The sequence below is a fragment of the Diabrotica virgifera genome, chromosome 8 (assembly GCF_917563875.1).
Source record: "Diabrotica virgifera virgifera chromosome 8, PGI_DIABVI_V3a".
NCBI classification, from domain to species: Eukaryota; Metazoa; Arthropoda; class Insecta; order Coleoptera; family Chrysomelidae; genus Diabrotica; species Diabrotica virgifera.
The window spans coordinates 43,462,577-43,479,903 of NC_065450.1; the positions used below are offsets into that span (position 1 = coordinate 43,462,577).

General features: G+C 33.8%; 1 protein-coding gene across 4 annotated transcripts in view; it reads left to right on the forward strand.

Moving 5' to 3' along the window:
* The window catches only part of LOC126889923 (E3 ubiquitin-protein ligase MYCBP2), a 743,799-nt gene that overhangs the window by 590,763 nt on the left and 135,709 nt on the right, over positions 1-17,327 (forward strand). For all 4 annotated transcript variants that reach the window (XM_050658657.1, XM_050658658.1, XM_050658659.1 and 1 more), the window contains exons 29-30: positions 7,241-7,428; positions 12,827-13,110. In XM_050658657.1, coding sequence (XP_050514614.1) covers positions 7,241-7,428; positions 12,827-13,110 — 472 coding nt within the window. The remainder of the gene's footprint in view (positions 1-7,240; positions 7,429-12,826; positions 13,111-17,327) is intronic.

The window sequence follows — 17,327 nt, forward strand, 5'->3', positions numbered from 1 at the left end:
TTGCTATGTGTGGTCAATACTTTTGTATGGAACGGAGGCCTGGACACAACACAACACTGATGGACAAGTTGGACGCCTTTGAGCTCTGGCTTTATAGAAGAGACTTGAAAATACCTTGGACAACCCACACCACCAACGAATATGTTCTAAGGAGAATAGGTACAGATAGGGAACTGCTAAAAATCATTAAAGTCAGAAAAGTTAGTTACCTGGGACACATAATGAGAAACGAAAAGTACCGCCTCACGCAACTGATCATCCAGGATAAGATTGAAGGAAAACGGGATCCCGGTAGGCGCCAGATTTCATGGATTATAAATATCAGAGACTGGACCGGCCTTGATTCAACATCTTTGTTTAGAGCCGCATTGGACAGAGACAGATTTGCCAGTGTAGTCACTAACCTCCACTAAAGGAGAAAGCACCACAAGAAGAAGAACTTTCAAGAAGCACCACAAGAAGAAGAAGTTTGAATTTTTAAATGTCAAAATGGTGCAATGATGCATCTCACTCGCACTCACATTTATAGCTGCGTCAATACGCTCCTACCGCTCATTGTTAATAATTTAAAATATATAACCGCTTAGTAATAAAATAATAACAAACATTTCTTCAGTATCTAGTAGGGGGGTCGTTAAAATTTTATTTGGTGACTTTCGGACTTTCATAATAATAATTTTTAACTGAGTTATTAAGCCTTGAAAATGGTCATTTTCGTATTTTGCAAATTTTAAATCGCGTATAACTCGAGAACAATAAATTTTACAGAAAAATCACAAAAGACCTATTTTGCTCCGAATGACCCAAATGATGTAAAGAAAGTTGTAAATGAATTTTTTTTGTGAGTTTGTTTAAAAAAATTGTTTAACCAATTTTTCGACCACAGTACCATCTGACACCCTGTGGATTCGTGATAAGGACCTCTTTTTGAGTAAGTTTGTGCAAAAAAATCGAACTGTCATTTTTTGAACATTCGCGAATACGAATGCGAATGCGAATATCTGCTAGCGACATTCGCGAATGCGGATTTTTGACATGTTTTCTAAATTTATAATGAAAAGTTAATTGATATTTAGTGTAAACCAATCTGAATCTTAAGCTTTACTACATAATACCGTTATAATACCAAATAATAAAATAAAGTGAAGGATGATAATGTGATTATACAAGGTAAAGTTACCATTTCTTAATATAAAAAAGATAAGAAATTAACAGATTTTGATTTTATCAACCTAATATTATCTAAAAAATAATTATTTTTTTTTCTCATATTTAAACTGCGCGTCATAGAAAACGGGCACCCTAAAAAATGGGTAATTTTTGAGTTCGCGTATCTCCTAAACCTGTTGTCCGATTTAAGTAATTTTTTTAATATGTTATAGCCTTGTTCTTTGTCAATATCCATGTAATAATATTTTTGCTAAAAAGGTAAATTTTCATTGTATACCGGGTGTACAAATCAAACTGTGTTTTTTTCTCAAAGTTCGCAACACCCTGTAGAATATCCTAGCTCTAGCATTTATGAAATACTGAAATTAAAACCCAACTATAACCTCAGGTTTTCTCAACATTCTGTTTTTTGATTCATTCGCTTATGTTGGATAATACAAAAGTTAGGTACTTTAACAACTAGCCATGTTCTTTTTCAATACAGAGTGTTTTTAAACAAGTGCGACAAACTTTAAGGGGTAATTCTGCATTAAAAAATAGTGACAGTTTGCTTTATAATCGTATGTCCACAAATGCTTCGTTGCCGAGATACGGGATGTTGATTTTTTTCTTACAAACTGACGATTTATTTTTTGCTTTAAAACCGGTTGAGATATGCAAATGAAATTTGGTGGGTGGACATTTTTTGACATACAATTAAGAATTTTATAATCACTATTGGCGTGCATACGGGTAATATGATCGGTCATATTATCCGCATGCACATTAAATAGTGAATATAAAATTCTTAATTGCAAGTAAAAAAATTCGCAATAACTATCTCTTAAAACCTACCCAATTTTATTTGCATATCTCAACCGGTTTTAGGGGAATAAAATAAATCGCCAGTATGTAAAAAAAGATTTAACATTCCGTATCTCGTAAACGAAGCATTTGCGGACATAAGTTTATAAAGCAAACGGTCATTATTTTTTCATGCAGAATTGCCCCTTTAAAGTTTGTCGCACTTATTTACAAACAACCTATACTGATGAAGGACACGACTAGTTGTTAAAGTACATAACTTTTGTATTATCCAACATAAGAGAATGAATGAAAAAACAGAATGTTAAGAAAACCTGAGGCTATAGTTAGGTTTTAATTTCAGTATTTTATAAATGCTAGAATATCCCACAGGGTGTTGCGAACTTTGAGAAAAAAACACAGTTTGATTCGTACACTCGGTATACAATGAAAATTTACCTGTTTAGCAAAAATAGTATTACAGGGATATTAACAAAGAATTAGGCTCTAACATATTGAAAAAATCATATAGTTCGGACAACAGGTTTAGGAGATACGCGACATCAAAAATGACCCATTTTTTAGGGTGCCCGTTTTCTATGACGCGCAGTGTATATTCGCAAAACATTCGCACAAATTTTTCGAATGTGAATACGAATGCGAATATGCAATAATATGCGAATATTCGCGAATGCGAATACGAATATTCGTTACATCACTAGTAGGCATTAACTGATATAATGCTTATGTATTTTTCGTTGATGATTAATAGGATATTATAATTTTAAATCTATATCCATATTTCTTTGAAATCGTTTGTATATTGTAGATTTTTGTTACGTAGTCTTCTTCTTCTGGTGCTGTATGCTATGTAGCGTGTACGCTATGCTGATTGAATTATGCGTAAGGATCCTTCTGCTCTTCTTATTATTGTATTGGTCAGACATATCTCGTCAGTTTCTTATGTCTCTGAATCACCTTCTTCTTTAAGTGCCATCTCCGCGACGGAGGTATCATAGCTATTCGGATTTTAGAGACGGCTGCTCTGAAAAGTTCATTTGATGTACATCCGTACCATTCTCTCAGGTTGCGCAACCACGATATTCTGCGTCTCCCTATGCTTCTTTTTCCTTGAATCGTCCCCTGCATAATCAATTGGAGCAAGTTGTATCTCTCTCCACGTGTAATATGTCCAAGATATCCTAATTTTCTTGTTTTGATGGTATTTAAGACTTTCATTTCTTTATTCATCTTTCTCAGAACCTCATTGTTTGTGACGTGTTCTGTCCACGATATTTTCAGAATTCTTCTGTACACTGATGCTTATTTTAAATAAGCATCAGATCGAAAAACTACAAAATACACTTATTTAATATTTTTGAAAAATATATCGAATGGTACCAAACGCGACCCCCCACGGAGATGGGGTGGGGGGTTACTTTAAAATCTTAAATAGGAGCCCCCATTTTTTATTGCAAATTTGGATTCTCTGCATAAAAATAAGCAACTTTTATTCGAAACATTTTTTCGAATTATGGATAGATGGCGCTATAATCGGAAAAAACGATTCATGGAAATGGAAAATTAAATTAAAAATGGCAAGCGCCCACTAAAATGGAAAATTTTACTTAACTTTTTTTGGTTTTAGAACCTAATAATCACAACCCAATAGGTCCCCAAAGCGCTCGAGTGACTGCACATTTAGTATACTTTGCTCCCCTACCATAACATTTTACTTTTGAACCTAAAGTTACTAATTAGTGGATTATGATCGTTTATTAATTAGGACATAATCTATTAGGGCCGGCGTAGCTCAGGCGGTAGTATGCTTGGCTTGGGTGCTGGTAGGCCGGGTTTCAATTCCTAGCGCCGGCAAGAACAACTAGACATTTTTAAAATGTCTATAGGTCCCAGGTCGACTCAGCCTGAATAAAATGAGTACCTTGGGTAAAGCCAGGGGTAATAATAGGCGATTGAAGCGTAGCACTGCCTCTGTTACCTTCCTTGTATACCGTAGGCCCTAGATATAGCAGACTACCCTGCTATAATCCCGAAGCCGCGTCAGCGGTATAAAACGGGAGACTATTATTATATATCTGTTTGGTTTCTAATTTTGTGTTGTTCAGTGGCTTGAGATTTTCATGTATTTAACCATCTGGGAGGTAGATCATAGTATGTATGTTTTTCTTCCTGACAGAATTGTAATTTATAATCATATTATAATAATAATATAATAAATATTATAAACGATCAAGAAGAGACACTAAAATTTACAATGGAAAAGGAATATAATAACACCCTACCTTTCCTCGATGGTTTAGTCTCAAAGAAGGATACTGGATATGAGACTCAAGTGTATAGAAAACCAACACACACCAACAGGTATCTTAATTACAAATCAAATCACAACATCAACGTTAAGGGAGCGGTCAAGTATTACGTAACGCGATTTTTGAAGATTTTTAACCCCCCCCTTCGTTACGTAACGCACTCTTATGGGAGTTTAACTATTGCTCAACATTTTTTACCCCCCCCCCCCAACCTGCGTTACGTAATACTTGAACGGTCCCTAAAAAGGGAATCAATAAATCCTTATATGATAGAACCAAAATTACTTGTTCTAACGAAAATTCATTCTTAGAAGAAAAACAATTGTTAACATCTGCTTTATTAAAAAATAATTATCCTTTATCGTTTATAAGTAAGGAATTGTCAAGATTGGATCGAATGAAACAGAACAACTTAGAACGGGATCCTATAGCATTCACCAGAAATAACACGAGGAAAATATCAATTCCATATAATATGAAAGAACTATCCGAGAAACTTAAAACAATAGGAAATAAATTCAACATTTCTACAACATTCAAAACAACAAACACGTTGAGATCTATTCTATTTAAAACTAAACCTAACAGTGAACAAGAAAGAACAAAGAATTGTATTTATAAAATACCTTATGAATGCGAACAATTTTATTTAGGTGAAACATCAAGACCATTAAATGTTAGAATAAGTGAACATCAGTCTTATATTAAAAATAGAGAATTTGATAGATCTCAAATATGTCAACATGCATGGGATAATGAATATAGAGTTCAGTGTAGAGATTCAAGTATAGTCCTGAAAGAAGCAGATAGTAAAAAGAGAAAAAGCAAAGAAGCCGCCTTAATTATGCTAAATGAAACCAATTGTGTCGCAAATGCCTCGGTAGAATGCAGTAGGATGTGGTTACCTATACTAAAAGAGGAAGTCAATAGAAAGAAAATACCACGATTAGTAAGTCAATAACATATCGAGTTAGTACATATTTTATATTTTAGTATTATTTATATATCTGTGTATTATTAATAGTATTTATAATTTAAAATTACCATGTACATGTTAAGGTTAGAATTTGGTCTTAGTTTTGAGAGTAAACTAAAGTAAGACCTAATACTTACGATGTCGGGATAGTATCACGAGGTTTTTTTTCTGGTTTTCCCTCGTGGTTTACTATGGAATCTCTAACGCGAGAATTTTACTGTCACCATTGTACGTGGTTGTCTTTTTAAAGACAGATCACATGTTATGATTTTTTTGTGACGGATATTCTTGAGTTGAGATTGATTTCATGTAATCAAATGAACTATCTTTCAGTAAAGTCGTCCCAGGAACGCAACTCATAAATATTGGCAATATCATTTTAAAGTCTTCTACTTTAAAATGTATAATATATGTCTGAATTGCCGATATGAATGAGTCAGATTAAATAAATTATTAGAAGAATTTTTATACTAAGCTACAACATTTTTGTTTAATTCATTAATATTTTTTGTATTTTGATAACGACACCAAATTTGGGCGTCGAAACGTTAATAAAATCATTTATTTAGTAAAATTGTGGCTTATTTCCCATAAAAACTAGTTAATTGACAGAATTGTACTAACATAGCTAATCGTTCGTTCACACTATTTGCTGTGTCACCGGCATACACACATTATGGTTCGCGGGGCCGTTGGTGTATCCGTAGTGTATATGGTATATAAAAAGGCTGACAGTACTGCTCCCTGTGGTACTCCAGCCTCGATAATTCCCACTTCAGACAGGACGTGTCCTATTTGAACCCTGAATACCCTATTGACTAGGTAGGACTAAGGAATGCATGTCATTGCTTGTTGCATCCAAGTTTATTAATTTTGTGAGTAAGCCCTTTGTGTGACACTTTGTCAAATGCTTTACTGACATCTAATAATGCAGTAGTAGTATATTTCTTATGGTTGAATCCTACTGTGATGTATTCGACCAACCTTAACTTGTATCTCGCTGGAGTGTTCAGTTCTGAAACCGAATTGTGCTTCCGGTATCGTGACACACTTATTTAAGGTAGCTTATTGTTACCTACTGCAACCTTGCTTATTGATGATAGTATGTTGAATGGTCTCTAGTTTTGAGGTTTTTGAGGGATTGTTTCATTTTTTCCTACTTTCCGAAGAATTGTCACTTGTGCTTCTTTTCATTTCTTAGGAAATCTTCTGAGCATCGCATTTATGATTTAGTTAGAGGATGTATACGAGTTTTTTCCTTGGAAGATCTTTTAGTGCCCTATACAAACAGGATCGAGATTCGTTACTAAATATGACTCGGTTGCATTCGTAGTTGAAAATCATTGACAAGAGTTCTTTTACAGTTACAAGTATAGCACTTTTTTTAGTATTTGCCATCTTTACATTAGTATGTATTACGTGTTGTTCATATTTGAGTTCTGCCCAACTATGGTTTCTTTTTAAAGCAGGAGGAGTAAACTAACAAGACAGATTCACACCCAAAAAGTCACTAGGAAAATCACCAAATACATCTTCTTTTTTGGTTGATCATATCGGCCTTCGACGGTAATCCATACATATTATATTATACTAATACGTCGCTAAAGAGTTCTAAAAACAATTGTTTTTTTATGTAACAATAGACTAAAAATCTAAAAATTAAAGAAATAACGCAGAAAACGCAAAAAATCGCCGATATAACCTAATTAGCCTATAAAATGACAGAAGTGTCAAATTTTCATAAATGTCATTAGCGTCAAAACTTCATAACAGTGGAGTAAACTTGCCTGAGGTTGGACCAATAACAAACAAGCATTACGGTGCGGTAAAGAATTACTCCTCTTGGTATAGAAACAGACCATAGATGATCTATTATCTTTATTTATTACCTGACATTATTTATATTTTTTTTTTATTTCGAGTCTTACGACCAATTGTGTAATATTTTTACTAATAAAAAAGACGAATTACACATTTTCAGATACATAATGACGATGGTGTATGGCTTCGATTGTCTGTGGAAACTATAAAGCAATACTGCAACATAAGTACAACAGAAGCGTGGTGCTTGCAGTATAATCAACACCTAGGAAAAACTCTTCTCTTGCCCGTGGAAGAACCAAAAACTACGCTTGACTCGGTGAGGAAAGCACCAGATCTTCAAGACAGGTAAACGCAAATTAGTAAATAGTCAATAACGTTTATAAATCTAAACGGGAACTGGTGTATGTTTTCAAAAGACTGATAGTGTGTAAATTAATTTATTAAATCAGCTAAGTACTTTCAGCATATTAATGCCATCATCAGAGCTATCGTCTTATAGGTGTAAAAACCTCAAAAGAAGAGAAAACTTCGAACAAACACATTCTATATTTTAAAAATTAACCCAGGGATATAACCACTGGTTAGGGTAAAAAACCCTTAAATGTTAAAAATCACATTTAATGTGTTTTTTTTTTACAAAATGGCCACCATTCGTAATTCCACCATTACGAATGGTGGCCATTTTGTAAAAAAAAAACACATTAAATGTGATTTTTAACATTTAAGGGTTTTTTACCCTAACCAGTGGTTATATCCCTGGGTTAATTTTTAAAATATAGAATGTGTTTGTTCGAAGTTTTCTCTTCTTTTGAGGTTTTTACACCTATAAGACGATAGCTCTGATGATGGCATTAATATGCTGAAAGTACTTAGCTGATTTAATAAATTAATTTACACACTATCAGTCTTTTGAAAACATACACCAGTTCCCGTTTAGATTTATATAGAAGTGTGTACAAGTCAAACAGTCTTTTTCTATTCTATTTATTTAATAACGTTTATTTTTAAGATGTTTGTCTTGTTCACAAACTTAGATAAATGAACTTAATCTTGTTACAAGCTACACAAATAATTCACATAATGTTTTGTATTGTTAGGTTGTTCTGTGGGTTCATAGATTAAGTGAACTACGACGTGGTTTCTCTCTCTCTCTCTCTCTCTCTCTCTCTCTCCTATGGCGCTACAGACCAAGTCGGGCCTGGCCTCTCCCAGCATCCGCCTCCACGTAAGGCCGCACCTACATTGGATCCGTTTTTCTCCGATCAGATCCAGCTCAGATCAGATCCGAGCCGATCCGATAGGGCTTTTCATCGATTGTCATTTGTTTCGAGCTTGTGTCAAATGACGTATAATCCGTGTACGTATCATATTAATATACACGGATTATACAAAATATGACAAAAGCTCGAAACAAATGACTGTGAATGAAAAGCCCTATAGGCGGCACCTACATTGGATCCGTATTTCTCCGATCAGATCAGATCCGATATAGACCGATTTTCCGGCGAGTTCCAATGAAGATGTGTTAATGTGTTGGCTGTTGTTGGATGGATGCATAAATTTAATAAAGACAGATCTTCCGGAGAATTTAATATAAACAAAAAACGTAACCGTCCTGATAAATTTAAGATCCTATTTTTTCGTCACAAGAATGTAAAATAATTCATGAGAAAAGAACAAATACATTGATTTATTACAAACTAGCCTTGTGTTGGCACGTATTAAAAAATATTCTTATATAAAAAGATATAGTAATAATTATACTTCCGGTTTTATCACAAATTGAGCGGTAATAAACTTCGGTTCTCTTTGTAAGGTTTTATCTAAGATTATTTTAGCAATTTCAAACACACGTAGTACCCGTTAGAATTTTATAACCAAAGTGAAATTGACCATCTCAATAAAACTATTTACCTAGAGCGACAGAATAGGAAAAAATAATAATTGTTTTCTATTCTGTGCCAGAGATATTAAATTGTATACCTATAAATAAAGAGATTTTGTAAACCTTATATTCAAGACAACATTATAAAATATCTATCTTGTAGAGACACCTATTACAAAATTAAATATTAAGATTTGGAAGCTATTTATTGTTGATTTATTTCATGAAGGTAGTTACAACAAAAAATTAAATTACTTATATGCAAAAACTGGAATGAAAGCAAACACTTCTCGATGAAAATAGGAGAAGCTACTCCCGACGTCGGCCGATATCGGATCTGATCTGATCTGATCGGATCGGAGAAAAACGGATCCAATGTAGGCACCGCCATTTAATACTATGGGTTTATTTTTTAATCCGACGTCGGCCGACGTCGGATCTGATCTGATCGGATCTTAGAAAAACGGATCCAATGTAGGTGCGGCCTTACTCTGTCCCGGCCAGGGCCGCATTTAGGTTAATTTACGCCCTAGCTAGACAATTCTCTAGTACTTAGCCGCCCTTCAAACATGTAAAATTCAAGCAGCATTTTTTATTTAAATAAGAATACACTAAAAATGGATTTAAACTAATAACAGAAACAATTGTCATTCCAGTTCGATCATATCAGAGCTTTCTTTCTAGATTTTTGTCTGACAAAATCATCTATAATGTCTTCATAATTTGTCGCCTTTGTTACGTCACTTTCTATGGACAAAATCGACTAATTGTTAAGATGTTCTTGCATCATACTTCGGAAATTATTTTTAGTTCTTGACATTTTCGAAAATGACCTTTTAGCAGACATGTTGGCAACTGGCATGCACAAATAAATGCGCAAAGCAATGTCAAAATTAGGGAAAATATCTTTCAATCCACTCTTCTTTAAATATTTAGATATGTCAATTGGTGATTTTATTGTGGTATCCAAATGACCCTTTAAGTGAATGCATTCATGTATGAATGATCTATCTAGGTCGTCTTTATAAATTTGTATCAGACTTTCAGCTTCTTTAATAATTTCTTCATTGTTTAATTTTGGCAAATCTGTTATAACACGAAAACGTTGACAAATAAGTCGATAAGATTCCAGCCGTCTATTCAGGTCTCTTATCAGAGTGTCGATTATACTATAGAATGCGTTGATTTTCATCTCATCACTAGCTGAAAAGTTTAGTTCATCATCGGCTTCCTCGTCAAATTGAATTTTTCTTTTTCTCTTTCCTATTTTTTTTATATGTTTTATTTGGACACAATTTTCTAACGCAGAGGGTCGCCATCAGGGATATCTGACTCTCAACCAGTGGTGTCATGGCAAAATTAGCAGTGCCGGAATGCACTTTCCTTAACTTTTTTACAAGTAAAATATTACTCTATGTTTTTTGAAACATGTCTGGTTAAGACTGTAGTTCGCAAATCAGTCATTATCTGGTTCATGAGACTAAAACCTCGTTTACATTCTGAGGAACTACATGGAATTAGTTTAGTGCAGTTCAACAATGGGATGAAATCTTTTGGTACTCTTTAAACCTTTTGCAGATATTTTGAATTTCTTCATGGCATCTGTAACATGGCGAAACGTTCATGGCATCTGTGACTTTTTCAATAGTTTGGTATTTGCTTACTTTAATAATCTTTTTCGCTGCCTTAGGACTAGATGATGTTTTATGATCGAAAATTTTTTTTTCTCAGCGATGTGAGTTGAGCAGCCTTAGTTTTACCATTAAAAGTAACTTGGTAAGAACGCCATTCTTTTGAAATGATGGAGCACTCTGTCTTATTAGCACCCAAGTGCGACACGTGTTTACAAACACTACAGCCACGTTTTTCTTCCTTACAATCAATCCAAGGAAAAGCTTCTTTATTTAGCTCCCACATTTCTTGGTTCCAAATAGATGGCCATTTTAAATCAGTGGCCATAAGTCTATCAGACTCATCCAGTTTAGTAAAACGTTCAATTGAATTAGACTGTTCGGTTAAATTATATTTACTTTCCTCACCTGTAGCTGCTAGCTGATGATGAAGGAGAAACAGCAGTTGGTTCTTTTTCCCTACTTCGAAAAATGACATTATAGTTTTTTGCTTCTTCCTCTGAGATTCCATTTGTGAAGTAGTTTTCTAGCTCCATGAGAGAATTTCTTAGACGTACAGTCTAGTTTTCGCGCCGTGGCCGTACACTCTGGTTTTCGTGCACTAGGCAGTAGTAGGTCTACAACCATTCACCCAGACGGCGGAGTGAATCGTTGTACTGTATCGAAATATAGAGAGCGTTTTCTATAATCCGTGTTTTATTTCCTCTTCTTAAAGTGCCTATCCGTTTCGGATGTTGGCGATCATCATGGCTATCTTGACTTTGTTTACCGCAGCGCGGAATAGTTCAGTGGTAGTTGTGTTATACCACTTACGTAAATTTTGAAGCCAGGAAATGCGTCTTCTTCCTGGTCCTCTTTTACCATTTACCTTCCCTTGGAGAATCAGTTGGAGAAGGCCGTAACGTTCTTGATTTCTCACTTGATTTCTCATTACATGTCCTAGATATTCTAATTTTTTTGTTTTTATGGTTATGAGAATTTCACACTCTTTCCCCATTCTACGCAGGACTTCCACATTGGTAATTCGGTCAACCCAGGATATACGTAAGATGCGCCTATAACACCACATTTCGAAAGCCTCGAGCCGATTCATAGATGCAACAGTTAGTGTCCATGCTTCCATTCCGTAGAGCAGAACTGAGAATATGTAGCATTTCAACAGACGGTAGATATTTTGTTTTTAATGCTATGTCTCGACTGTTGAAAATGGGTCTCATTCTAACGTATGCTGCTTTCGCCCTTATTATTCGCTGTTTAATTTCTGTTGAGTAGTCCCATTGGCTATTTAAATTCGTACCCAGATATGTATATTGCTCAACTCTTTCGATATTCTGTTGGTGGATTGTAAGTTGAGCGTTTAGTATTGGTTTCTTACCAATTGTCATAAATTTGGTCTTCTTTATGTTAAGAGCTAGTCCGTATCTGTTGCTGACTTCTGTTATACGATTTGTTAATATCTGTAAATCATTGAGATTATCGGCAAAAACTATGGTGTAATCTGCATATCTAATGTTATTCAACCATTCACCATTTATTAATACTCCTTTGGCACAACCGTCTAAAGCTTCCTTGAACACCCATTCAGAGTAAATATTGAATAGTAGTGGAGATAAAATACAGCCCTGTCGTACTCCTCGTTCTATTGCAATTTTATCAGTTAACTGGTCTTCTGTTTTGATTTTGGCCGTTTGATTGTAATAAATGTTTCTGATAATTCTTAGATCTTTGTTGTCAATTCCAATTTCTTGCATTAGAGTTATTAATTTGTCATGTTTTACTCTGTCAAATGCTTTCTGGTAATCTATAAAGCATACGTATATATCAAAATTTACATCCCTGCATGTCTGAAATAGCACTTGCACAGCAAAAGGGCCTCCCGTGTTCCCAGAGCATCACGAAATCCGAATTGTGTTCTTGTTCATAAGGCTTATAAATCTATAGTCTTCGCACTTTCTCGCATTGGGTTTTTTTGGAAGATTTATAAAAGTTGATTCTAGCCATTTTTGGGGAATTATGCCTGTGTCATATATATTGTTAAATATGTGTTTTATTTACAAAACCTAAGTTTTCTATTTATTTTTTTTTCCTTAACCAGTGCCGGAACGGCGTTACGGCGCCATGACACCACTGCTCTCAACGGTATAATACAAAACATCAAGTGAATTACTTTTGTAGTTTTAAAGTGGAAAAATTTCCGGGAGTTGTTACAAAAATTATATGATTTCAGGCATAAAACACCAAACTTGAATATTAACTACCAAGTAATTAAATGTGGAGCTTCTGGCCATAACGTCCGCAGCCGACCAAGTTTTAAAGCCACGCCAGTCGGAATGTTGGCACTCGGAAACAGAATCGGGATATCGGAATACACTGTCAACTCAGATGGATGTTGGGTGAAACTAGATAAGCCAACAAAAGAGAAGTATTGCTTCAGCGCAGAAACCGAGGCTTGGTCATTAGCGGTTGGTCACAACAACGTGTTGTATCTTGGGAATGTCAGCGATTGTGAAGGTAATTTTTTCAAAATATCTAATATTTAATATATACTCACCCTCTTCATACTCCTGTACTTTTTGGCGTTCTATTTTTACTAAAAGTTTTCTGAATATCCAATCATTAATTAACCAAACTTACTAAAAGTTTGAATTTACAAACTATAAGCCTAAGGATATCACAAAAATTCTCCCTCCGATTAAAATCCCGATATTCCCAATCGGGATATCGGAATATACTATAAACTTAGATAAATGTTGGGTACAACTAGATAAACCGACAAAAGAGAAGTATTGTTTCAGCACAGAAACCGAGGCTTGGTCGTTGGTCACAACAACGTGTTATATCTTGGGAATGTTAGCGATTATACATTCATAAACTTTTCTTTACGTGCCTTCTTTTCTCGTTAAATGTCTTCAAGTTTTTATTTCAGAAATCTCTCACATTTTTTACCTCAAGACCTTTTCATATAAGAAAAGATTATTTACACAATATCACTGTGGTGCCGACCTGTCGCGCCATTATCGATACAAGTTCTGATATTCGAATAGACAGTTGCATAAATTAGTCACTTATAATTTAGATCACACTCTTGTACTTTTTGGCGTTCTATTTTTACTAAACGCTTTTTGAATAGAGGATCATTAATTAACCAAACTTACTAAAAGTTTGAATTTACAAACAATAAGCCATAAGGATATCACAAAAAATTCTCCCCTCGATTAAAATCCCGATAATCCGAATCGGGATATCGGAATACACTATACCTAAACTCAGATGGATGTTGGGTGAAACTAGATAAGCCGACAAAAGAGAAGTATTGCTTCAGCGCAGAAACCGAGGCTTGGTCATTAGCAGTTGGTCACAACAACGTGTTGTATCTTGGGAATGTTAGCGATTGTGAAGGTAATTTTCTGAAAATGTCTAGTTTATAAAAAATGTAAAATTCAGATAAAAATATACGGTTTCGTTTTGATTCAATTCGAGTCTCTTACCATCCTCTATCACGTGTGTCTAGATTTACCCGTTATCAAATAGGCTTTGTAAGAAGACTGAATTGAATCAAAACACACCGACTAGTCGGTAAATATATTTAAATATTCTACCAACTTATGCCTTTAGCGACCTATAACTAGGAAAGATCAGGTGAGTGTTGATAACGATTAAAGTTAACTGTGAACCTGAGACATATCCATGCCATCGGGCGATGCTAGGAATCTATTTCACTAAAGCATCAGCAGTTTAGCCATATAAACCGCTATCAATTTGTACTCTGTACCGAGTATAGCTTGAAACCAAATAAAAAAGATCTGGTTGGCATCTATCCATCTTTTACTCATTCCTTCCACGCCTTCCGGTCTTCTGCCATTTCCTTCATCTGTTGCAATGTTTTCCCTCTCTTGGTTCCGACTTACTGTATTTGTTCCATTCACCCCTTTATAGGTCTACCCTTTCTTCTTCTTTCTTATATTTTGGCCTCATGTCACTTTCTTTACTAGTGTTTTATCGTCCGTTCAAATTATGTTCATTCTAACTACAGTTTAGTTTTCTTTTTTCTATGTTTTCTCTATTGGTTCCTGTTTTATTTGATTTTGATGTTTTCGTTCCTTTCCCTGTTCATCTTCGACTTTCCAGCTATATTTCTAAGTTGTTTCATATCTGCTAACCCAAGCCTTTTCAGCATATTATGTATTTGCATTTGCAGCATATATAAGTGTTAGTACTGCGATAGCATACAGGGTGTTTCATTAATAATTGGATATATTTTAACTCTAGATTCCTGGGCTCAATATATTGAGGTTTAACCCAAATCACCTAGTCCGAAAATGCTTCCTAAGGGAGCTAAAGCTCTTTGAAGATGGGGTCTTTTAATTAGTTTTTTTTAAGGGGAACGGAGCAATATGCAAATATTTGACGCATGTCAAAATTTTATTTTATTAGCGATGGCCGAAAGTCCCTTAGAATAAATAAAAAGTTTCTTTTGAATGAAATATTTGCAATTAAAAATCACGCTAAATTTTGTCTTTTATTTTCACTGTAACTTATTAAAATAAACAGTATAGAATTTTTCAGGGACTTTCGGCCCTCGGTAATAATGTAATCTTTCATTCAGCGTTAAAATTTTTCAAAAATATTTATTAGTTTTCTCAATATTCGAAAAAAATGAATACATCTAAAACACATTGAAAATTTTGACATGCATCAAAATTTTGCATTTTGCTCCGTTCCCCTTAAGAACTAGTTTTTAATTAATTTTTTGAAGATATTCTTCTTTAGCGGCGAATCGATTGAGGGTAAAATTTGATTGATCCGCGCGCATGCGCACACCGACAGTATGGTATTAGTTGTTATACGGGCTCTGATTGGGTGTTGAAATTTTGAAATGATCTGTCAATAATTGTTCAATATGGAGGTTATCGGTAAACAAAAATATTGTATAATATTAGTTTTTATTGATGTATGGACAGAAATAAAATCAAATTTATAATTATAGTGACTTTTTAAATAGTTTTGAAAAGCCGCAGGTACGTAATTCTAAACGTATCAGTTGGAAATACCTAATAGTTTCAATACCTATCTATTTGGAAAATGTAAACAAAATAATGTAGTTACCTATTAGTAGGCAATGCTTTTATTTACATAATCTGATTACGAACAAACTTTCTACAAATCTTCATCTCATATATCATTTTCTTACTCTATATTTTGTTGTATTTTATTTCGACAAAAATCAAACTAATAATTTTATTCAATTCATATAAATTTATGGTGCAAACGTTTAGTTTGTGTATATTCCCACATGACGTATACGAGAGTTTGGTACAGTTTGAAATGGCGTCAACTTTAAGTAAGTATATTATTATATAATTTTTGAAGATATTCTTCTTTTTTGAAAGTGGTAGATAAGAAAGTTAGTTTGATTTTTAAATAAAATAAGTACAAATAACCTTTTAAGTATATTTACTTCGTTTAAATTACCTATTATATAATAGAAGAATATCTTCTTACGTGCGTACAAAGTACACACACATTCTTTTTTTAAGTTACCTACCTCTAGAAGGGTTCTAGAGGTATTTAAAAAACTAATTACAAGACGCCATCTTCAAAGCTTCCTTAAGAAGCATTTTCGGACTAGGTGATTTGGGTTAAACCTTAATATTTTAAACCCAGGAATCTACAGTTTAAATATTTTCAATTATTAATGAAACACCCTGTATACATGCATTTTAGTTTCGTGGTTGATTTCGTTTTTCCCAAAATCTTATTGTTTATTGCACATATTATATTCTCGACTCTTCTAAAGATAAAATATTGTGAGATGTATTCCATAATCTCGAATTTTGGGCAAGTTTCCCAATATAATTTTAGTTTTTTGATTGGTTTAAAATGGTCGAAAATTTTTCATTTATCCAATTTCCTTTTATTATAATTTTTTTCCATTTTAATCAGTTACAACTGAATGGTGGTCAGTCTTAATCCATGCGTTCTTTTAGGCAATATTGGAAGAGAGATTTGTTTGAATATTTTGATTGTTTATTATGTCTTACATGTCTTCTTATTTTTGTACTGATTTATTTCTTCTTTGTGCTTTTATCGATGCCAGTTTATTCTAATGAGCCTTTCTTCTCTTGTTAGATGATTCTAGCAGCCAATTTCTGCATTGTATAAAGTAAAGGACATCGCACACATCTTATGGAAAATATAATGTCACTCAAATTCAATAAAATTTATACGAATAGATTCGTTTTAAATTAACGGTCAACTCTTATCATTGCGCCAACTCTTAATTATGATTAATTACGGCGCAAATTGCAATTAAAGTTTATCGAAATCACATTTTTGGAGTCTATAAACGTGTCAGTTATAATCACTATTGCTCTGGATGCTATTCAAAACAGCTTAAACCCCGCTGGGCCTAAGCGGATTAGTGAAACTATTATAATAAGATGCTTAATAGCCCGGGAAGATTTATAAAGTACCTATAATTTGTATTTATATCAATTTCTGCTCTTATTATTGAAAATCAAGAGTTGGCGCAATGAGAAGAATTGACCGTTAAATTGAAACGAATATATTCATATAAATTTTATTGAATTTGAGTGACATTATATTTTCCATAAGATGTGTGCGATGTCCTTTATAAAAATTTATATATCGTTTGGTTAATTAATGGTTACCAAAGCTAAACAATGAAAAGGAAAAAATTGCTTACACAACAAACATTGGTTATATTT